Source organism: Pinus tabuliformis, chromosome Q (assembly GCF_031772625.1).
Source record: "Pinus tabuliformis cultivar Carrire ecotype Pingquan chromosome Q, CPIR1, whole genome shotgun sequence".
Lineage (NCBI taxonomy): Eukaryota > Viridiplantae > Streptophyta > Pinopsida > Pinales > Pinaceae > Pinus > Pinus tabuliformis.
In genome coordinates this window covers 727,469,520-727,488,752 of record NC_142296.1, presented here as the reverse complement: position 1 = coordinate 727,488,752, position 19,233 = coordinate 727,469,520, and the positions used below count along the sequence as shown (strand labels likewise).

General features: G+C 39.3%; 1 protein-coding gene across 1 annotated transcript in view; it reads left to right on the top strand.

Moving 5' to 3' along the window:
* The window catches only part of LOC149221599 (sec23/sec24 transport family protein), a 177,259-nt gene extending 166,139 nt beyond the window's left edge, over positions 1-11,120 (top strand). Inside the window, exon 14 of the mRNA XM_089385149.1 lies at positions 10,605-11,120. Coding sequence (XP_089241275.1) covers positions 10,605-10,816 — 212 coding nt within the window. The 3' untranslated portion in view covers positions 10,817-11,120. The remainder of the gene's footprint in view (positions 1-10,604) is intronic.
* Positions 11,121-19,233: the final 8,113 nt, after the last annotated feature.

The following is a 19,233-nucleotide window of genomic DNA, read 5'->3' as shown; positions in this document are numbered from 1 at the left end:
TCCGAATCATTTTCATTATCTTGGAGGATGATACAATTTGGTTCTCAGGTCGCTGGAACCCATATAACTTGTATTTTTGCCCTTCCCATTTAAATTGTATAAATTGGTTTTGGTGGTTGGCAGAATAACCACCTAGGGTTTGTAGCCATTGGATACCTAAGACCACATCCACTCCTCCTAATGGTACAATGTAGAACGAAGATTCTAGATTATAGTCTTGAATCTGCGATTCGACTTAATGGCATTTCCCTACCTTTTCAATTTTCTTACCATCAACAACCATAACCTTCATGTTGGGCATGGGAAATGTAAAAATGTTGAGTCTTTCGCCATGGTTGAGTCCAAAAAATTGTGGGTGCTACTGATCAAAACCATTACATTGTTCTTCTTGATATGTCCTTTTAATTTTAGTGTCTGGGGCTATGATATACCTATCATAGCCGATAATGATACTTGTGGAATGCTTTCATCATCTGGTTCTGGAGAAAATTGAGGGGAATCTTCGATTTCTTTTACGTCTGATTCATCACTATCTGAATCATTAGTTGCTTCATATTTATATAGATTCTTGGTCTCTTTTCCTTTAGCACACCTATGTTTAGGGTCCCATTTTTCGCCACAATGTTTGCACTTGCTGTCTTTCATTCTTTGCATTTCCAAGTTAGTTTTTTCTCCTTCAAGAAGATGTGATGGAACATATTTTGTGTTATTTGTGTTCGCGGTTTGGGAAAATCTTCGTCTCGAATATACTCTTCCAACCTTCGACCACTGCATTTTTTTGTGTTTCTTTTCAACAACTTTTGCCTTCTAGCTGGCTATCTATATAGAAGTGATGTCATGAAGGTCGAGCTCAGCCTGGAGATGGGGTTTAAGTCCTGTGGTGTACAACTGAATGAGACGAGTTTCTGATAATCCAGGTACTCGTGTAGCTAAGGTTTCCCATTCTCAAGTGTATTCGACAACATCTCCTTTTTGTTGCAATCTGGTGAGTGTCAAGAAAAATTCTTCTTCCTTGACACCTTGGAACCTTTTAAAGAATGCATTTTTGAATTTCCTCCAACTGATAGCAAGGTTGTCTTTTTCCACCACATATACCAATTATATGATTTGCCTTCCATTTGCATGGAAGCATGCCTGATCTTTTCGTCATCATTGTCAATACCGTAAATCTCGAAATATTCTTCTACTTTATTGAACCAAGCAACGCTGCATTTTTTGTTGTCGTCAAATTTGGATAGCTCAAGTTTTGCTCTTCGTTGATATCTAGCTATCGACGACGCGAAGAAGGGGTATTGATTTGAAAACGACATATTGGTGTATGGATTCCAGAGCTACATATTTTGAAAATTCGTGTTACTATTTTCTTGATTAGGCAAGGAAGATGTTTATGGAGACTCGGGTTTCTCATATGAGTTTGACGAGTTTGACGAATCTGGAGAATTGAGATGTTGAGTAGCTTCATTATTTCGGGGTATTTGATCGGGTGTAACCTTCATCTTGTCACAAATACAGGTCAACAATATCATCGCTTGATCCACCTTATCTGAAAGGACTGCTTGATCCTTTTTAAATTCGTTTTGGTTTTGCTCAAGCTGACTCTCTATTCTCTTTGTTGTATCCTAGAGTGCCTCGATTTTTTCGCCCTGTCCAATCACCTTAGTCTCAAGGTCTAACAATCTTTTATTGAAATCAGCCATCGACATTGATGAAGCCATAGCACTGGTCTGAGGTGGAGTATATTTATCCAACTTAACTCTTTTCTTAACTTGATCCTATTTTTTTAATTAAATAATAATAATAATTATATATATATATATATATACTATATTGTATATATTGTAATATATATTAATACCCACGATTAAAATAAAATGCGGCATTGTTCGTGGTTCAACCCAATGACAACGACGGTCAACTTGTGGTTGGAACGACAACAACGACAACTTGCAATTGGAATGACGCGTGACTGGTGGGGAGTGGAATCGAGCCAGCGGAAGGAAGATCAGGACGACTTGACAATGAAAGGGGACTCGGACGGCTTGACAACGAAAGGGGACTCGGACGGCTTGACAACGGAACGGACGTGGCCAGATAGTGGAGTGAACATAGTCTGCAGGGAATTGTCAGGGCAGATGGTGCGACAATGGTTGGGAGTAATATGTTTCTGTGCATCGACTTGCCGGAGAACCGAACAAGCTCTGATACCACCTGGAGCGATTATTTCAAAAATTAACAGAATTATATATATTTATTATTAATGATTGAATGAATGCTACAAATATGGGAGGCCCTTGGCTTAAATACAACCTTGGGTGCCTCTTGACGATTATCATGCCCTTCGCTTTCTATTTAATAATTACAAACTGTAATTAAGATTTACATAATAACCTCCTTTCTAATAGATGACATACCCGACCTTCCAAGATAGAATCACAGAACCAGACCTCTAACTTGTCTTCTCTTCTTGAACTAGCTTTTGCCAATGATTACTTTCCATTGGAAGCCAAGTTCACTTATGTCACATTCATCATTAAGCAATTATACATAGAAAATCTCAACAGTAATGCAATAATGACAGTAGGATCATAAAGAGATAGCTAAGCACACAAAGCGACAAATTTTTTCACTTGGGAAACCTAAACTTGGGAGAAAACCCAACAATCTTTTCTAGGAGAAATAGTTCATTTCATCAAAAGTAAAATATGATTTTTCCGAGTCAAATTTGGTCAAACTAGACCATCAATCTACCATAGGTCAAACTTGGTCAAACTGACCAAATTTCAACTTTCTGCAATTTGGTCAACTTAGAGTTAAACAGGCTGAATTTCAGCCTCATGCAACTGCCTTAGGAATTTGGCCAACTGCGGTCAAATTTCCAGAAACAGATTCGGTCAATTGCCCAAAAAACTCGGTCAAGAGATCACAGAGAAATTTCGGTCAATGCAAGTCAAACTTTGCTTCAGAAAGTTTTTTCAACGTGCCTCCGTTAATCCTGCCTCAGAAAACCTCAGAATATCCTGGTGAAAGCAGGTCAAACAGATCTCCACAAGCTCGAGTAAACCTCATAAGACTTCGTCCTTCCTTCACACGTGTGAACAGACTTGTAGAAGATATTATTGATGATCCGAATTTGTCACAAGAGAAGTGTTGATTTGGGGTAGCATCGGATGTGCTCTAGCCACGAAATTTGGTGGAAAGGCTGGGGCACATGAGATCTCCAATACCCAGAAAGGGTTTGGGCAGATTCTAAACAGATCAGGTGATATTAAAATAATTAATATTTTTAATGGAGTAAACAAAATATTAATGTGTATTAATATGAATCTGTGTTAGAATGGTCCAAAAGACATGGATCAAGCCAGATCTAATCTTAGCCGTTGATTAGGGACTTAATCTCGGCCATTGATATGTTAATAGGAAAAGTATAAGAGGAACCTTGAGGGTAACTTGGAGAATACACCAGAGTGATCAGTCATTCTATTCTCTAGAGCGGGGTTTGCTAAGAAAGATAGAATCAGTGATCCGAGAGCAGTCGAGGGGCATTGAGTATAGAGAGACAAAGAGGCAGAGGTAGTGCTGGGATAGCAGCAGAGCAACTAGAAAGAAAGACGCAAGAGCAGCCAGTGCTCACGTAGGGCCACATAGAGGCAACTAAGTGCTGCACAGTGCACCAGAGGGGTCAGCGTTGCTGATGCAAAGGCTCAGTGAGCTGACGCAGGGCCTCTTGGGGCTGATGCAGGCCAAGAGAGGCTGACGCAGTCCAGATTGGGCAGACGCTGGGGTTTCTGGGGCAGATTGGTGTTGAGTAGCTGCCGGAAGGTTTATTCGGGGTTTCAGCCACTAGATTTGTCAGAAATTGAGAGGTATTATTGCCAAGGAAATTCTCTGTTGGGTAGGCCAGTTTTGGTACCCAGATTGTACTCTGATATTGCTTAATAAGAAAACCCTCAGATAGCTGCACCGGTTTTCCCACATTGGGTTTTTCCGGGGACATTTGTCCAAAAATAATGGTGTCATATGGTGTGCTTGTTCTTGTTTCTTTTAGTCGCTGATTTGTAATATGTTGAGCATGCATTAGTGTTTATTTTCAGTATTTACATTGTAAATAACTTGTTAAGAAAAATAACAAGTAGGTAGGAATAAATCAGATAAAGTGCATGGAGGCTTTCTAAGTAAGTAAACTTAGAAACTTCAACATGGTATCTGAGCGTGATTGCAGATCACAGGAGGACTAAAAGACATCAGTGGAGCAGAGCAATAGCAGCAGAAAACAACTGTCCCGAGGTTTGTTTTTAGGAGCGCAGAAGCCAAGGAGTGTGACGTAGAGCCAGCTAGGGCCACACAAAGGAAGCTGGGAGCTGCGCAGAGCCTCAGAGAGGCCAGCGTTGCTGACGCAGAGGGCCAGAGGGTTGATGCAGGGCATCCAGGGCTGACGCAGGGCCAACGTGAGGCAGAGAGGGGCTGACACTGTTCATAGAGAGGCAGTTGTTGGGGTCTAGAAGGTTGCAGGAATATTGCAGAGTGGAGCTGGTGAGGTACTGTAGTCAAAATAGTACCTGACAGAGCAGGGCCAGAGGAGTTGTTATTGAGGGTTTCTAGCCGAGGAACCCGGATCAACAAGGCAGTTGCACAAGACGATCAAAATAGGGGGCATCTCGACAAGCGGTAGAAGGATTTCTAGGAGGGAAATCAGGACTCAGAGGGAGTCCAAAAGAGAACTTCCAGATGGGAAGTAGAGACTCAGAGGAGTCGTATAGAGAAATTCCGGGAGGGAAGAAGAGGAGCATCATGGCACTACACGGGGTAAGAAACCAGGATAGACTAGACGGAGCATCGAACTTTCGTAGTCTGGAAGGCCAGAATCTTATCCGTGCTTGATAGGAATCGTGTCAAGAACTTCGCCTTGAAGGTAATAGTTGTCCCAGTCGACCCTAGTGATAATGACAGGTATGAGGAGGCGATGGTGAGGGCCAAGAGCATTATCCTTGATGGGGTCAAGGATCATGTAGTACCACATATAGCCGAGAAGGAAACGACATTTGAGATGTGGGAGGCTCTCAAGAAGCTATACTAGTATACTTTTGTGCAGAGAAGAATGCTGCTTGAGAATTAGATGAGGTCGTATCAGATGAAGAAGGGACAATCGATTGACACCTTCCTCAGAGGACTAAATTGGATCCGAGACCAGTTGACTGCTATAGGAGCGACATCGGATTAGGAGCTAATGGTGAGGACAACCTTGAATGTTGTTTCAGAAGATTGGGAAGTATTTGTCCAGAGTATATTGGGCAAAGGGACACTTCCACCTTGGGACGGGATGTGGGAAACTCTTCGCCAGGAAGAGATCAGACGACAGTCAAAGATGGGTAGCAGCAGCAAGGGGATCAAAGTCAAGTAGGAGGTGGAAGATGTGGCCTTAGCATCTGAGGGAAAGCGGGAAAAGCGGAAGAAGAAAGATCTCTCCAAGGTCAAGTGCTTCCACTGTGGGGAGTTGGGTCATTATGCGACCCAGTGTCCAAGGAAGAAGAGTAAGGAAGAGTCTTCCAAGACTAAGGCAGTGCTAGCATGGGCAGAGAAGGAAGTTTTGACAGATGATCACTGTGCCATGAGTGCACATGCACCACCTGAGCGAAAGTGTAGGGACATCGAGCTGTAGTCAGGGGGACTACAGGCGATGAGGGGCAGGCTCCTCGAGGTACCCAACCTCTTGGATTAGACCTTGCTACGGGAGCCCCGAAGAGTAGTAGGATTGGTTGAGTGGGTAGAGACGGATGCGGATGGAGCGACAAAGAGAGCTATAATGCAGGAGTCTCAAAATAACGTGAGGCTAGTAGGCTGCAACAGTGCGAGAGGCACAGGAGTGTTGCACCAGTGCAAGACGACACAGAGAGGTGTGCAACGGTGCGAGATGCAGGGAGTTGTTGCAACAGTGCAAAGGTCAGAGAGGGAGCACTTGTCAGCGACAGAGGGAGCTTCAACATCAGTGGGTGTCTCTAGCCCAACAGGGAGGTCAGATTGGGAGATCAGTTACTTCTCAGTAACTGAGTTGCAGTGCAGCAGTGGGCAACACGATGCAACATGATGAGAGGAGGTGCAGTGCGGATGCAGTTTTGGGAGAAAGGACTAGCAGCAACGCAAATGCAGAGGGAGCTGTCGTACAGATGTAGCAGTGGCAGTGGCAGAACCATGGGTAGCAATACATGATACAACAGTGCAGAGGATGTTGGGCAGGAAGGCCTAACATCAGCACAGGTATCGATGTCGGATGATTAGAGTAATACTCAATGAGGAGTATTGTTAGAGCACAGTCCTCGCTAAGAGGGAGTGTTGATTTGGGGTAGCATCGGATGTGCTCTAGCCACGAAATTTGGTGGAGAGGTTGGGGCACATGAGATCTCCAATACCCAGAAAGGGTTTGGGCAGATCCTAAACAGATCAGGAGATATTAAAATAATTAATATTTTTAATGGAGTCCCTAAGTCTAAACTTAGGGAAAATAAAATATTAATGTGTATTAATATGAATCTGTGTTAGAATGGTCCAAAGAATTGGATCAAGCCAGATCTAATCTTAGCCGTTGATTAGGGACTTAATCTTGGCCGTTGATATGTCAACAAGAAAAGTATAAGAGGCTTGAGGGTCACTTGGAGGGTCACTTGGAGGTAGGAATAAATCAGATAAAGTGCATGGAGGGTTTCTAACTAAGTAAACTTAGAAACTTCAACAAGAAGAGGTTGAGTGTTCCTTTTATAGTGATCTTGTGGTGCCCAAGGGGCACGTCCCTTTGGCTGGGCCGACCTGTCCTTATGCTAGGCCAACTTCATTTTTGGAGCGAAATTACATTCAAAATTCAAAATTTAAATTTTAAATTTTAAATTTCTTCTTTTTGATTTCCTTTTAGGGCTGACTTGAATACCGACCTTAGCGACCAAAACTCAACACATCTCTCAACTGAGAGATTCTCATAAGAAAAGAGACAACAAAACTAGATCTAGTCATCATGAGACTACGAAGTTGCTGCCTCAAGGTTAATTTCCTGCTGGTGTTGATAATCTTGTACAATCCTACCACAACATTATACACTTCTCTGGCAGTCTTCAACCAAGGATAATTTTAGGGGCGAATGTTCGCCCTTTGGCGAAATTAAGGGGTTTTAAATTTTTAGTGGGCGAATATTTTGTATCATAGTACATTTTTACAAATTACCTCAAATAGCCCACCTTATTTGAAGGGAGAGGGTAAAAAAGGTAAATTTAGCCCTTGAAATTAGGACTTACAACCTTCCATTCGCCCATTTTCAAGAATAGGTTTTATTTAAGTGAATCCATTCGCCCATTTTCAAGAATAGGTTTTATTTAAGTGAATCCTATGGGCCAAATACCATATTTATAAAAGAGGTATGGTAAATAAATAAAACATTTTTTATATTTACTCCATAAGTCACCTTATATACATGTAAGGGTGTAAACTTATATACATGTAAGGGTGTAAACAAATAAAAATATAAGTAAAGTGGAGGTATGGTAAATAAATAAAACGTCTTTTTATACTTACTCAAAAGGTATGGTAAATAAATAAAATATAAATAAACTATACGTATCGTAAATAAATAAAACCTCTTTTTATATTTAGTCCATAACCCTCGTTTTATTTATGAAGGCTCAAGAAAGAGGTTTTATTTAAGTGAATCCCATGGGCCAAATACCATATTTGTAAAAGAGGTATGGTAAATTAATAAAAATATAAATAAACGAGAGGTATGGTAAACAAATAAAACATTTTTAACACTCAAAAATGGGTTATATTTAGGTGAAACCTATGGCCAAAATACTATGGGACAAATACCATGGACTAGATTGTTATTAATACCATGCAAAAAAACATTATTAACCCTAATATTAGAATTAATAAAAATAAAAATGGCACATGTTATTGACCCATGGTATTCACCAAAATGGCACATGGTATTGACCCATGGTATTCACCTGGAATGTAGCTTATTTAAATGGGGGAATTAAACCAGCATGTAGCCTATGCTAAGATTCACTAGGACTTTACAAAGTTTTATTATTTAGTGAAAGATTCGCCAAGATCTTACAAGATTTTATAATTGAGTAAAATATTCGCCATGCCTGGTGAGAGATTCGCCAAAAAATTATATATACATATTATATTATTGATAAAATCGCCTTCCATTTTTCCTATATACCATGGAGATTCGCCCATTTATTATATTTATAAATTTAGGGGGGGTTCTTAAAATTTTCCCTGTCTTCAACTCAGCAACATTAGGAATGAAGTGGTCCTTTATGTAATCTATCAGGATTCTCTTAGCCTTGGCTTCATTCTTTTTATACTTGGCTTTCTCCTCAGCTCCGTTTGGCCCTGGAATGACATCTTTCAGGCTTCACATGATCCTGAAGTTCATTTTCTTCCAAGACAAGGAGTATCCTGGTCTTCCAAGATCTGAAATTTGTACCACCATCCAACTTGTCTTCTACTCTGATCCTTGGCACCATTTTGACCAGAGGTCAAAAATCCAATCAAGCTGCTGAATACTGTCTCTTAGACTGACTTCAATGGCCGATCTTTCAACAAAGCTCTCATATCATGTTGAAATTCTATGACAAGTACAATAGTATACAATTTGCTGCCAGATGGTTGCTTCCTAATGATTTTGCACACAATATCTTAGGCCACTGCTATCATTGAATAATTATAGTAAATGTAGTAGAAACAGTAAAGATCACAGAACGACAGCCATGCACAATAGATACAATAATTTTACCCTGGGAAACCCAACCATGGGAGAAAACCCAACAAGTTATCATAAGAGAAATTATTCTTCAGCAAGGTTTACAAATCAGCAATTTGTCTAGAAATCTGTGCCAACATCCAAGTCAAAATATCAGTCAATTCTGGTCAAATTAGCAGCAAGCCAATGCTGGTCAAACAGTCAATTCCTGCAGTCAACTCGGCCTGGTCAACATCGGCCCTGCATTCAACAGCCTATGGTCAAATCCGCATGTGTGGCCTGTGGCTGGTTAAACTGTAATCTGCATGTGTGGATCCATACAGCTGCAGTCAACTGTCGGTCAAACAGTCTGGCCAAATCTTGGTCAAGCAACTTGGTCAACATAGTCAAACTCGGCCCTCCTTCACACGTGCAGCTGTCCAAGAGAGAGAAGATGAAAATGAAGACCTGCTCTTGCTTGATGGTCAAATGAGACATCACATCAACTTATTTATACATGTCAAGGTAGGTGACAACCCAAGAGACACGTCCCTTCACTGGCTGGCTGACTTGTCTCCTTTCTGGGTAGACTTGTCTTCTTCCTGGGTCAGCTTGTAGTCATGTGGGAAAACTTCCTGAGCTACACAAAAATTAACAAAACATTGTTTGTCATTTAAATGTTCTTTCTCATTTATTCACAATGATTTCTTTCCAAGTTCCAATAGGATGTGCTGTGTATATATATATATATATATATATGTCATGTTTCCAGTGTCTTTCCATTTCAGAAACGCATACAGATTTCACCGTGTCATGTAACTTAGAAATTTACCGATAACTATAAGTAGCCACACAATTATTAGACCAATCCCTTAAAAAGTTGAAGGATTTTGAAATGGAACAGAAACACTATGTGAGTTGCAACCCAATGTCAACAGATGCAGAAAAGTGCAAGTTTTTGTAGAAGCTAATATTGGGACCTTTTTGATGAATGGAATGCAAAATGGTCCCAATAATGCATAACAGTACATATAACAATCCAGTGCACTGGTGGAGCTTTTGTTGAAATGATGGGACATCAGTGGAACTCAACAAATATGAGGGATGCTATCTAATTGTAGATGCAAAAAGGCAAGTTATTGCCTACAAAACACAAAAATATGTAGATTGATCTGTAATGATCTCTAAAATTCTTCCATGTAGATAGGCATTGACATGAGAAAGGAGGGTGGTTCCAATTTTGAAGTAAAATGTCACCAGAAATAAGCCCAAAAACATTAGAGTTTAAACAGTTTCAAGTACTAAGCAATACTTGTACCCGAGCAATGAAGAGAAGAAAGGGATATGATAAAAACAAAGGAATTTAATGGCATATTTATCGTGCTTTAGTATTGCCTCTGTCCTCAAGGTCACTCTACGTATTATTCTTTATGTTTACCTACAGTTGTCCACATTGGGTTGACCACAACCATGTTGATATCATCCTATTGCCAATAGTGGGATGTGCCTAACTCTAAGCTAAGCCTAATTGTGAGGTAAAAGAAATGACTGTCTCACCATAGTGTTTCTAATCTCTTTCTCAATTTAGCTACTATTAATAAATCTAAATACTGCTTAAGCTATGCTTTGTTAATCAATTGCTCTTTTTTCTTCTTTCACATCAAAACGAGGGATGTAACAAACACGGTGGCCATTTTGTGATATTGTTTAGTACATCTCTCTCCTGTGAGGGTTGTTAATTCCCAAAAATTGTAATTGTGATCTTTTGTTAACAGAAATTTTGTGAGAGCATTTACTTTACTCTCCCATGCTATGGCTTCCAGATACCAGTGTTTACACTTGACTTACCATCTGACCATTATGTCAACAGGTCTTTTACGAGCTATAATTAACAAGCTGAAGCAAGAAAGAAGTATCACACCCAAACTTCTTTTGATTCGTAGCGGCCATGATAATGCTGAACCCTTTGAGCAGTATCTTATTGAGGAACAGGATGTTGATGGAATAGGATTGAGTAATGGGATGGGTTTTGTTTCTTTTCTTGATCAAATTAGCCGAGATGTTCTGGAATATATGAAATGAGCAGGTGAGTACTATACAATCATTGCATCTATGGATGAGGGATTGTTTCCATCAATAAGGTTTAGGGCATTCAGAGGCATAGAAATGCTAACCATGCAGGTGTTTGAGATTTATGTGTTAATCTTAGGATGTAATCTCATAAGCTTTGCATTCTGGAATTGCACTTGCCAGTTTTGTTCTAGGCAAAAGGTCTGCAGAATAATATCAGCGTTAAATTTGTAAATCCATAGATTATCTCCAGACTCCATTATTGTCATTTGTTGAGTATAATAGAACTAATAATGAGCATTGATTTTGATTATTATCCAGTTATCCAAATGTTTCTACAGTTGATTTTATTCTTCTTAATTGCTATCCAAAAGATAAGTACTTTCACCCTGAATTAATCTACATATAAATGTCTGAAATCAGATTCAGCAGTTGGAAAACATGACTCTTGTGGTCGTATTACTTTTGAAGTCCCTTGTGCTAGACCAACAATCGAGCCTTTTAGCAGTCTATTTGACTGTTATCAGTTGGTGGGAAAGCAGAAAACTGAAAATGTAAAGTAGCATTTTAGTAATGTAGGCGGGAAAGCAGAAAACTGAATGTGTAAAGTAGCATTGATTTTAGTAATGTTATTTGTCATGCAGTATCGTTGATTTCAAATTTCAACAAGGAGCTGGTTACACACTACTATAGAAATGTTCCCTTTTCTGTCAGGCTATAGTTGAGTGGTTGAGATGGTGTGTTTCCAGGTTAATGGACCAGGTTCAAATCCTGGTGAGAATAGTTCCTTGGATAATGAGTTTCCTGAGTTAGATGAGTTTCATTTGCAGTATTAATCTCATTTTTCTCTCCCATGCACATTACCCTTTTTGCCTGTATAGTATATACATTCATATTTCTTGCTTTCGTGAACCATCTAAAATTGTTAAGAAAATACCGTTATTAATTCCAACAAATGAACAATGGAGTTTACCGTTGACTTATAATAATCATCCATACAAAGGTTGAACCTTAACTGGGATATTATTGCCTCAAATTTTTTGATTTCAACTAGTACTTATTCCCCTTCCTCTTTTTAGGAAAGAAAGATTATCACCCAACGCATGCACCACTTAAAAACTATTTTTAGTGGAGTGGCTAATAATAATCATCCATACAGAATAGAGACCATGCACCGGTTAAACAAGTTTTAGTGGAGTGTCTAATAATAATCATCGATCTCTCTTTTTATAAGAAGGAAGCATCCTCACCCAAGGCATGCACCATATGAACCATTTTTAGTGGGTGTGAAGATGGAGATGTGCTTCTAATTGTTCCCATCAGTGAGCAGTCTATTTGACTGTTATCAGTTGGTGGGAAAACATAAAACAGATGCAAAATCACAATCAGACTTGATCCCAAGTGATCAAGTTTGTTGAACATCATTCATCCTAGACATAGGGAGTACGACAATAGAGGATGTGTCGGTCGGTAGTGCTATGGTGCCAAATCACTTTTCTCAACTCATTGGACATCCCAAATGTCCCAAACTACATGGGTAGGATGATGCAAGAACATTAACAGGGAAATAATATATCACATCCTGCTCACAACCACACGTAAGGAAAGGAGAAACCACATCCTACAAACACATGTCATAACCACATGTAGGGAAAGGATGAACCACATCCTACAAACACATGTCATAACCATACGTAGGGAAAGGATGAACCACATCCTACAAACATATGTCATTACCATATGTAGGGAAAGGATGAACCACATCCTACACACATGCAAATCACTGAGAGTAGGGAAAGGATGAACTGCAATCAATCATAGGAAGGTTCCTACTCGTGGGGAAATGATGAACCACCTCCCACCGACATGTCAATCATCGATTGTAGGGAATGAGCATCCTACATGTAGGGAAATGATGAACCACATCTCACCGACATGTCTAGAAGAAGATACCTGAATGCATCTCTCACTGGGGTATCCACAAGAGAAGGTGAACCATGTCCCACCGACATGTCCAAAAGCAGATACCTTAATGCATCTCTCACTGGGGAACCACTCATCCTGCTCATATGCCGTAGGAGAAGGTGAACCACTTATCCTATGCATATGTCATCAACCATAAGGGAAAGTGAACCACTCACCCTACACACATGTCATCAATTGTAGGGGAAGGTGAACCACTCACCCTACACACATGTGTCATCAATTGTAGGGGAAGGTGAACCACTCACCCTATGGTCGCTCATAGCTCAATAAGTACCCCAAGTCTTCAGGAGCTCCTAGAGCTCAATGTTCCATCTTAACCAAGACTAGATCTATGTGATGATATCGCTGACCGAATCGTCAATGGAAGCCTCATAGCTCCACCTAGCAACATATAGATGTGTACACAACTTTCTATAGACCTACTGATTTACAACAGAGATCTTAGCAGTACTTCGCAATCCTCTGCTTCTTGCATATCATGATGAAGAAAATATTTAACTGTTCTTACTCCCTCTTACTCAGGGAGACCACAAGCCTAGGGTTGTCTTTCCAGAGTGCAAAGTGTCATAAGATCCATCCACTTTGTAGATAATTTATTAATGTAATCAAACATGCCATAATTCTGGTAGTGTTCTTCCATAAACAGGAATGTCCTTTGCTGTACCATATAAAGTGGTATCTATTGTTAATATGTAAAATATAGGATTCTCTGAATCCTATTCTGAAATATACAACAATGTGTGCATAAATGGCTGTTGTGGAGTTTACTTAAATGGCCATGCTGGCTGCTTTTGTGCATTCTCTTTCAAAGTAACTGACTTCAGTCCTTGAAAGTGGACCTCAAGAGATACGACACTTAGATGTGCTCTCTACTATTTACCATACAGCCCAACCAACAACTCTCTGTAGTGCACTATCAGAATAAGCAATTATTCGTAAATTGTCTTCATCATTTTGTTGTACAGACAATATCAACTTCATAGCTCCCTCTGAATATCGAGAAGGGTAACTTTGTCCAAAACATAATTATCGAACTATCTTCAATCTGCTATTAATCCAGGGATTTTATAGTTTCCTCTGAAGCTTTGCTTCAATCATGGGCTTCCCATATGATTAGGAAGATTCATATCAAATAAGATCATTCTGAGGATCTTCTTCAACACAACTGAATGATCCTTCATAGCTAGATGACTGTTACCAGCGTATCAATTTACTCAATCCATGATAAGGAAGAGCCTTTCTCATTCATACATCTATGTCTATAAAACTATCCTTCATATGATTCTGGCATAACATAACCGAGGTGCGAAAATCAAAATCTTCTGCTCCTTATGATCAAGAAATCACCGAATCTGTTTCTTTCTTCAAAGTATTTACGCTAACAGAGGTTGATATAAAGATCTGTTCTATAGTGCCATGCACTTCTTCTCTTTTGCACTTCTGGGTTAACTGGTGATAATAAGATCAATCACACATCTCTCACAAGAGTATTCATCATCATTCCAATCCTGACACCATCTAAGATAGTACTCAATTTGCCTTTTAAATACAAGAGATAACCTGCAGAGTTCCTTCTGATGAATCAGAATGTTGAATGTGCAGTCTTCCCAGGCCCAAAAACAAAAACGAGCCTCATGAATCGGTTTCATAATTGAAAGCAATACGCCATGGACAAACTTGCCTTGAAAGGGAGGAGGCTAGGGACTTGATATTAATATGTTCAGTTTCCTATAAGTTAGATGCATTCTTGTTCGTGGGAGACTTGCTATAATGATCATTGGAACTTTGAAGTCCAACATAGATGCGGCAATGAGCTGGTCAGCACACACATTTCGATATCCAATATCTATAATTCAAATCCTTGAGATAACCATTCAAACTGGTTATTATCTTCTGGGGTCATTGGAAGTTGATGATCCACAAAAATGAGCATATCTTAACACCATCTTCTTTAGCCAATAAGTAGATTTCTTTTGAAATAAACCCCGAACTGCTTTTCCCAGTGTGATAAAAACCCTAGAAAAAGGAGAAGAAGGGTGATTATCTTACATCAGCCAGACTTGAATTTGGCTACAAAATAGGCTTGACGAGGCATTAAGAAGTCTCCATAAAAGGTTTCAGTGAGGATGAGTAGAATGGTAAAAGATCTGCACAGATGGTCAAATGGCCCTGCATATTATGAGATGATTTGTTATTATTATTAAGTATCTTGATTTTGACTGGAGCATACTTAGAGAACTTAATCATGCGAATCTCAAGCAGAGAACCGATCCACCGAGTTTGAGCAAGACTATTATATCAAGCCGATGTGAAGATATAATGAGACACAATTACGCCACTGTAGAGATTCATGAAGATGAGCCACAAAATAGAGTAGAAGCTGATATAGAGATGTCATCGTAAAAATATAGCTATGTTTGTAGTTTTTCCTATGCCATTATCATCAGACATAGGTACATCAAGAGCAAGGTGAAACATAGTTGTTGTACTGAGATCCTGAAGCAAAAAATATCACTGCACCTTTCTTTAAACTGTGTCATATCAGTGAGTGAATATCTTGACAGAGACTTCTTGTGACTGCTTTAGATAGACTTTCAGAATTGGCAGAATAGATGAATCCTAGATCCAGATGCAACTTTGATGTCACAAAATAGGGCTTATGCTGCCATACAATGTTAAGCATCCATGCTCTGCATTGTGACACCCAGGGCTGAGAGTTAAGAAGATCACAAGCATAATAGATTTGATGTGATTGTCCATGTGGACAGTCCTCAAAGATGAACAAATGTTGCCTCAGATTTCACTCAAAACATCCAACAAGACTTTAACAAATGCCTTAATAAGTCAGAGAAGTATTTCCTCGAATTGGGCTCAAATTTAAGGTTTAAGATTATCACAATTGATGCTTCAAACATAGATGACAGATTTTGTAACAGGCCGAAAATTATTTATGAGCCTCTGCCGAATATTTTACAGGCCTTAGAAGATCAACGTAGGAAGACTTAACACCAGCTTGGAAGTAAAAAAAACCATACAGATCTTAGACAACAATTTTGCACTATAACTCACAAGTCACAGAGAACTCAGAGAGTTGAAATTTCATGCCATAGTAAACCTCCAAAATTCATAGTCCTGGTGCAAAAATAAGCTTGGAACAAGGAGCCGAGATCATATCCAAATGTCAACCATATTAGAGATCAAAAAGAGCTTGGAGACCCCAGCGAAGAAAACAATCCCAAAAACCCTTTTGACTTTTGATGAGATGAGACCTTGCTATGACCTTCAAATTTTCACAAGGAGGAGACCATGGAGATTTGCCAACAATCTTCTCTTGGTGATTGCTTTCTTCTTGCTTGGGCTTGTCCTCACCTGAGCTTTGATACCATGTTAATTTTGAGTTAACATGTTTTTTGCTTAGGATAGTTACTTCATTAGCTCATTATCAAGATTCAATTCCATTTGACCATAAGCAATCATTTTAACCATCACCATATGACATAACTAATATAAGAACATTAAATGTAAATGCAGAAGACAAACCAAGACAAAGGAACACAATGATATGGCTCATGCCAGGGAAAAACCCCAAGATGGGGAAAACCCCAAGAGAGAGTACAATAATATGAATCAAAATAGCCTTGCCAAAACAATGTTCTGTAAGGCTGACATAGCTTACAACCTTGTTAGGGTTCGGAGAAGTCACTGATCATCCTTCCCAATGAGCTGCTCCTATAGCTGACCTATTCTAGGTATCCAACAATGAACAAGGACTTGAGGCTCCTTGTCAAGGCACACTACATCTCTGACCCAACGATATCATGAATCTGCCTACAAACAAGAGTAAAGACCTCTGTTTATACTGCGGCCTTCTATCCTTGACTGCGGCTGAGGAAGAAGACTCAAATTAGGCCATTAGGTCTCTCCACAAGTTCTTCCAATCAACTGCTGTATTAGCATTTCCTGTGGTCCAACTCAGAGTATAAAAACACATAAAAATAGACCCCAAACTCACCTTCAGTCTAGCAGCATGTTCTGATAAGGAAGCCACACTTAATCACAGAAGAGGCTGCCCCAAATAATTGTTCAAGTCTTTGCTCAAACTACCTTAGGTCTGCGGCTCACTTTTACAACAAATCTGCACCCAAGAAGATGCTCGTCCTCCTTGCCTCAAGCTGCCTCTAACTCGGCCCTGAAGTTGATGATAAATGAGCCACAGATAAGCCCAGATTTTCTCCATACTGACCTTGACCTCCTACCTGAGGAATTTGGCCCAAAACAGATCCCAACCTTGCCCTAATTACCTTCGCTGGAGATCTTCTTATTCTGTGGCTATTTCAGAGAGAATAATAAGATATGGATGTGTGTAAAATGAGGGAGAAGGCATCTCTATATATACAATTCAATGGGGGTCAAGAGACGTGACCATTGTGCTTGATGACCCGACATAGAGGTGAGGCCAACCTTGATAATTTACATGTGAGAGAGCATAAATTCAAAAACCCATTTCTCCTTATCCAAATTTGACGATCTTTAGGTCGATTTCAGTCCTCTTGAAAAGAGGAATTCAATGCCATAATTATCTTCTTCAAAAGACCTGTCCAGAGTGGAATTTGGCCCTAGTTGCCAATTTTAACATATTGTTTTGGCATTTATTTGATGAGAAGAACACATACATAATTAAGAACAAGAAGAACATAAACTCACAAGTAAATGTCAAGTAATGGAAAATGATAAAACATGCTGCCCTAATAGATTTTCCAACAACCAAATGGATAGACATTATTGCCAATATATAGTGTTTAGCCTATATATGAATAAACATTTCTATTGGAGAGTTGTGTGAGTTGACTTATATAGGCTCATCAATTTATTATTTTTGATGTATTTTCCTCAAAAACAATTGATTCTTCTTAACGACAAGGATTTTGGGAGATTGTAAGTACTGTTAGAAAGGTCTTAGGGTCCTCCATTAGTTGGTGTAAGTGCCACATCAGAATTTTGTTTTTAATGTCACTAGTAAATTAATTTTTTATGATGATCTTTTAGAATTTGTGGCAGCCTTTAGGAGTTTATGGTAAGGTTATCTAGAATAGGTCCTTTAGTATATGGATGGTCCAAGGTATTGTGGTAAGGGCATCATCAAGAACAAAGTTTCCTACGATTGGGTTCAGGTCATTAATTTATTAGGGTTAAGGTATCATCAAGAGCAAGGATTTAGGATTTCATCATTTGCATTAGAACAAGGGCTAGGGTTTCATCATCATCTAGGGTTTTATTATCAACAACAATGTATGTAGGGTTAGCAATCATATACATGGGAGTTGCTTCAACAATTGAGGACAAGGGTATCTTTTACATAGACCTAGGGTTTCTTGCACATTAGGGTTTTCTTCTTAGGATTTGCACTTAGGCTTTTCTCCTAAGGTTTGTTGAATCAACAATGCTTCTAGTGTTTAACATCATATTGACATCAATGGCAACTTTACGAACAATCTCCTGCTTTGTCATTGATGGCTATACTCTTCTCCATTCAACATTCCCCCCCCACCCCCTTTGACATCAATGGCAACCTCTTCATATGATGCTCCCCATGTCATGGTGTTGCTCCCCTTGCCATGGTGCTACTCCTCTTGTCATCATGTTGGTCTTCTTGTCATAGAGCTGCTTCCGCTATCATAGTGTTTGACTTGTGCTCCCCCTAACAATATGCTTGATCTTCTTAAGAGGCAAGACCTTGGTGGAACATAGTTTCTGCCTGTGATGCCCTAATTTGATCAACATGAATTGATGCCTTGAGCATTATATTCGACATGATCCTTTTCTGGTGCAACTTGCTTCCTCCTCCAAACCTTTGTGACTCTTTTTTCATGCTTGGTTTGATTCTTCAGATTTTCTAGGGCCCCACCTTAATTTGTAATTTCTAGCTATATGTCCAATATTATGGCATTTGAAGCATTCAATTTTGTACATGAATGTTGGAGCATAATTTTTGTAGGTTAATGTATTGGAGTATCTCCCTACAATCTTACTTCTAGGGAGTTGATTATAGTCCTTTTTGTTAACCCTGCAATCCTTTGCCATATGCCCAAAACTTGTACAAGAATAAGAATAGCCAAAAAATGTAGTTTGATACCTTGAAGATTGTCTTGGACCATTTCTGAAATTGTTCTGCCTTGAGGTTCTTTGATGATATTCATTGCTAGTTGCAACATCGACATAACTTCTTGGAGCATAGGTTCGTCTAAAGTTATTTTGAGTCTTGACTCATCTCCTTGCTTCTGCTTAAGCTTGAGATATTAACACATTTTTCAAGCTTCTCCACATTCTTGTCTTTTGATGCTTTAGGGTTTGCATCACTTTTGCTAGAAGGCTCACTTGCATATCCAAGACCAAATTTGTCAAGAGGGATTTTTTACATAGACCTAGGGTTTATTGCATATTAG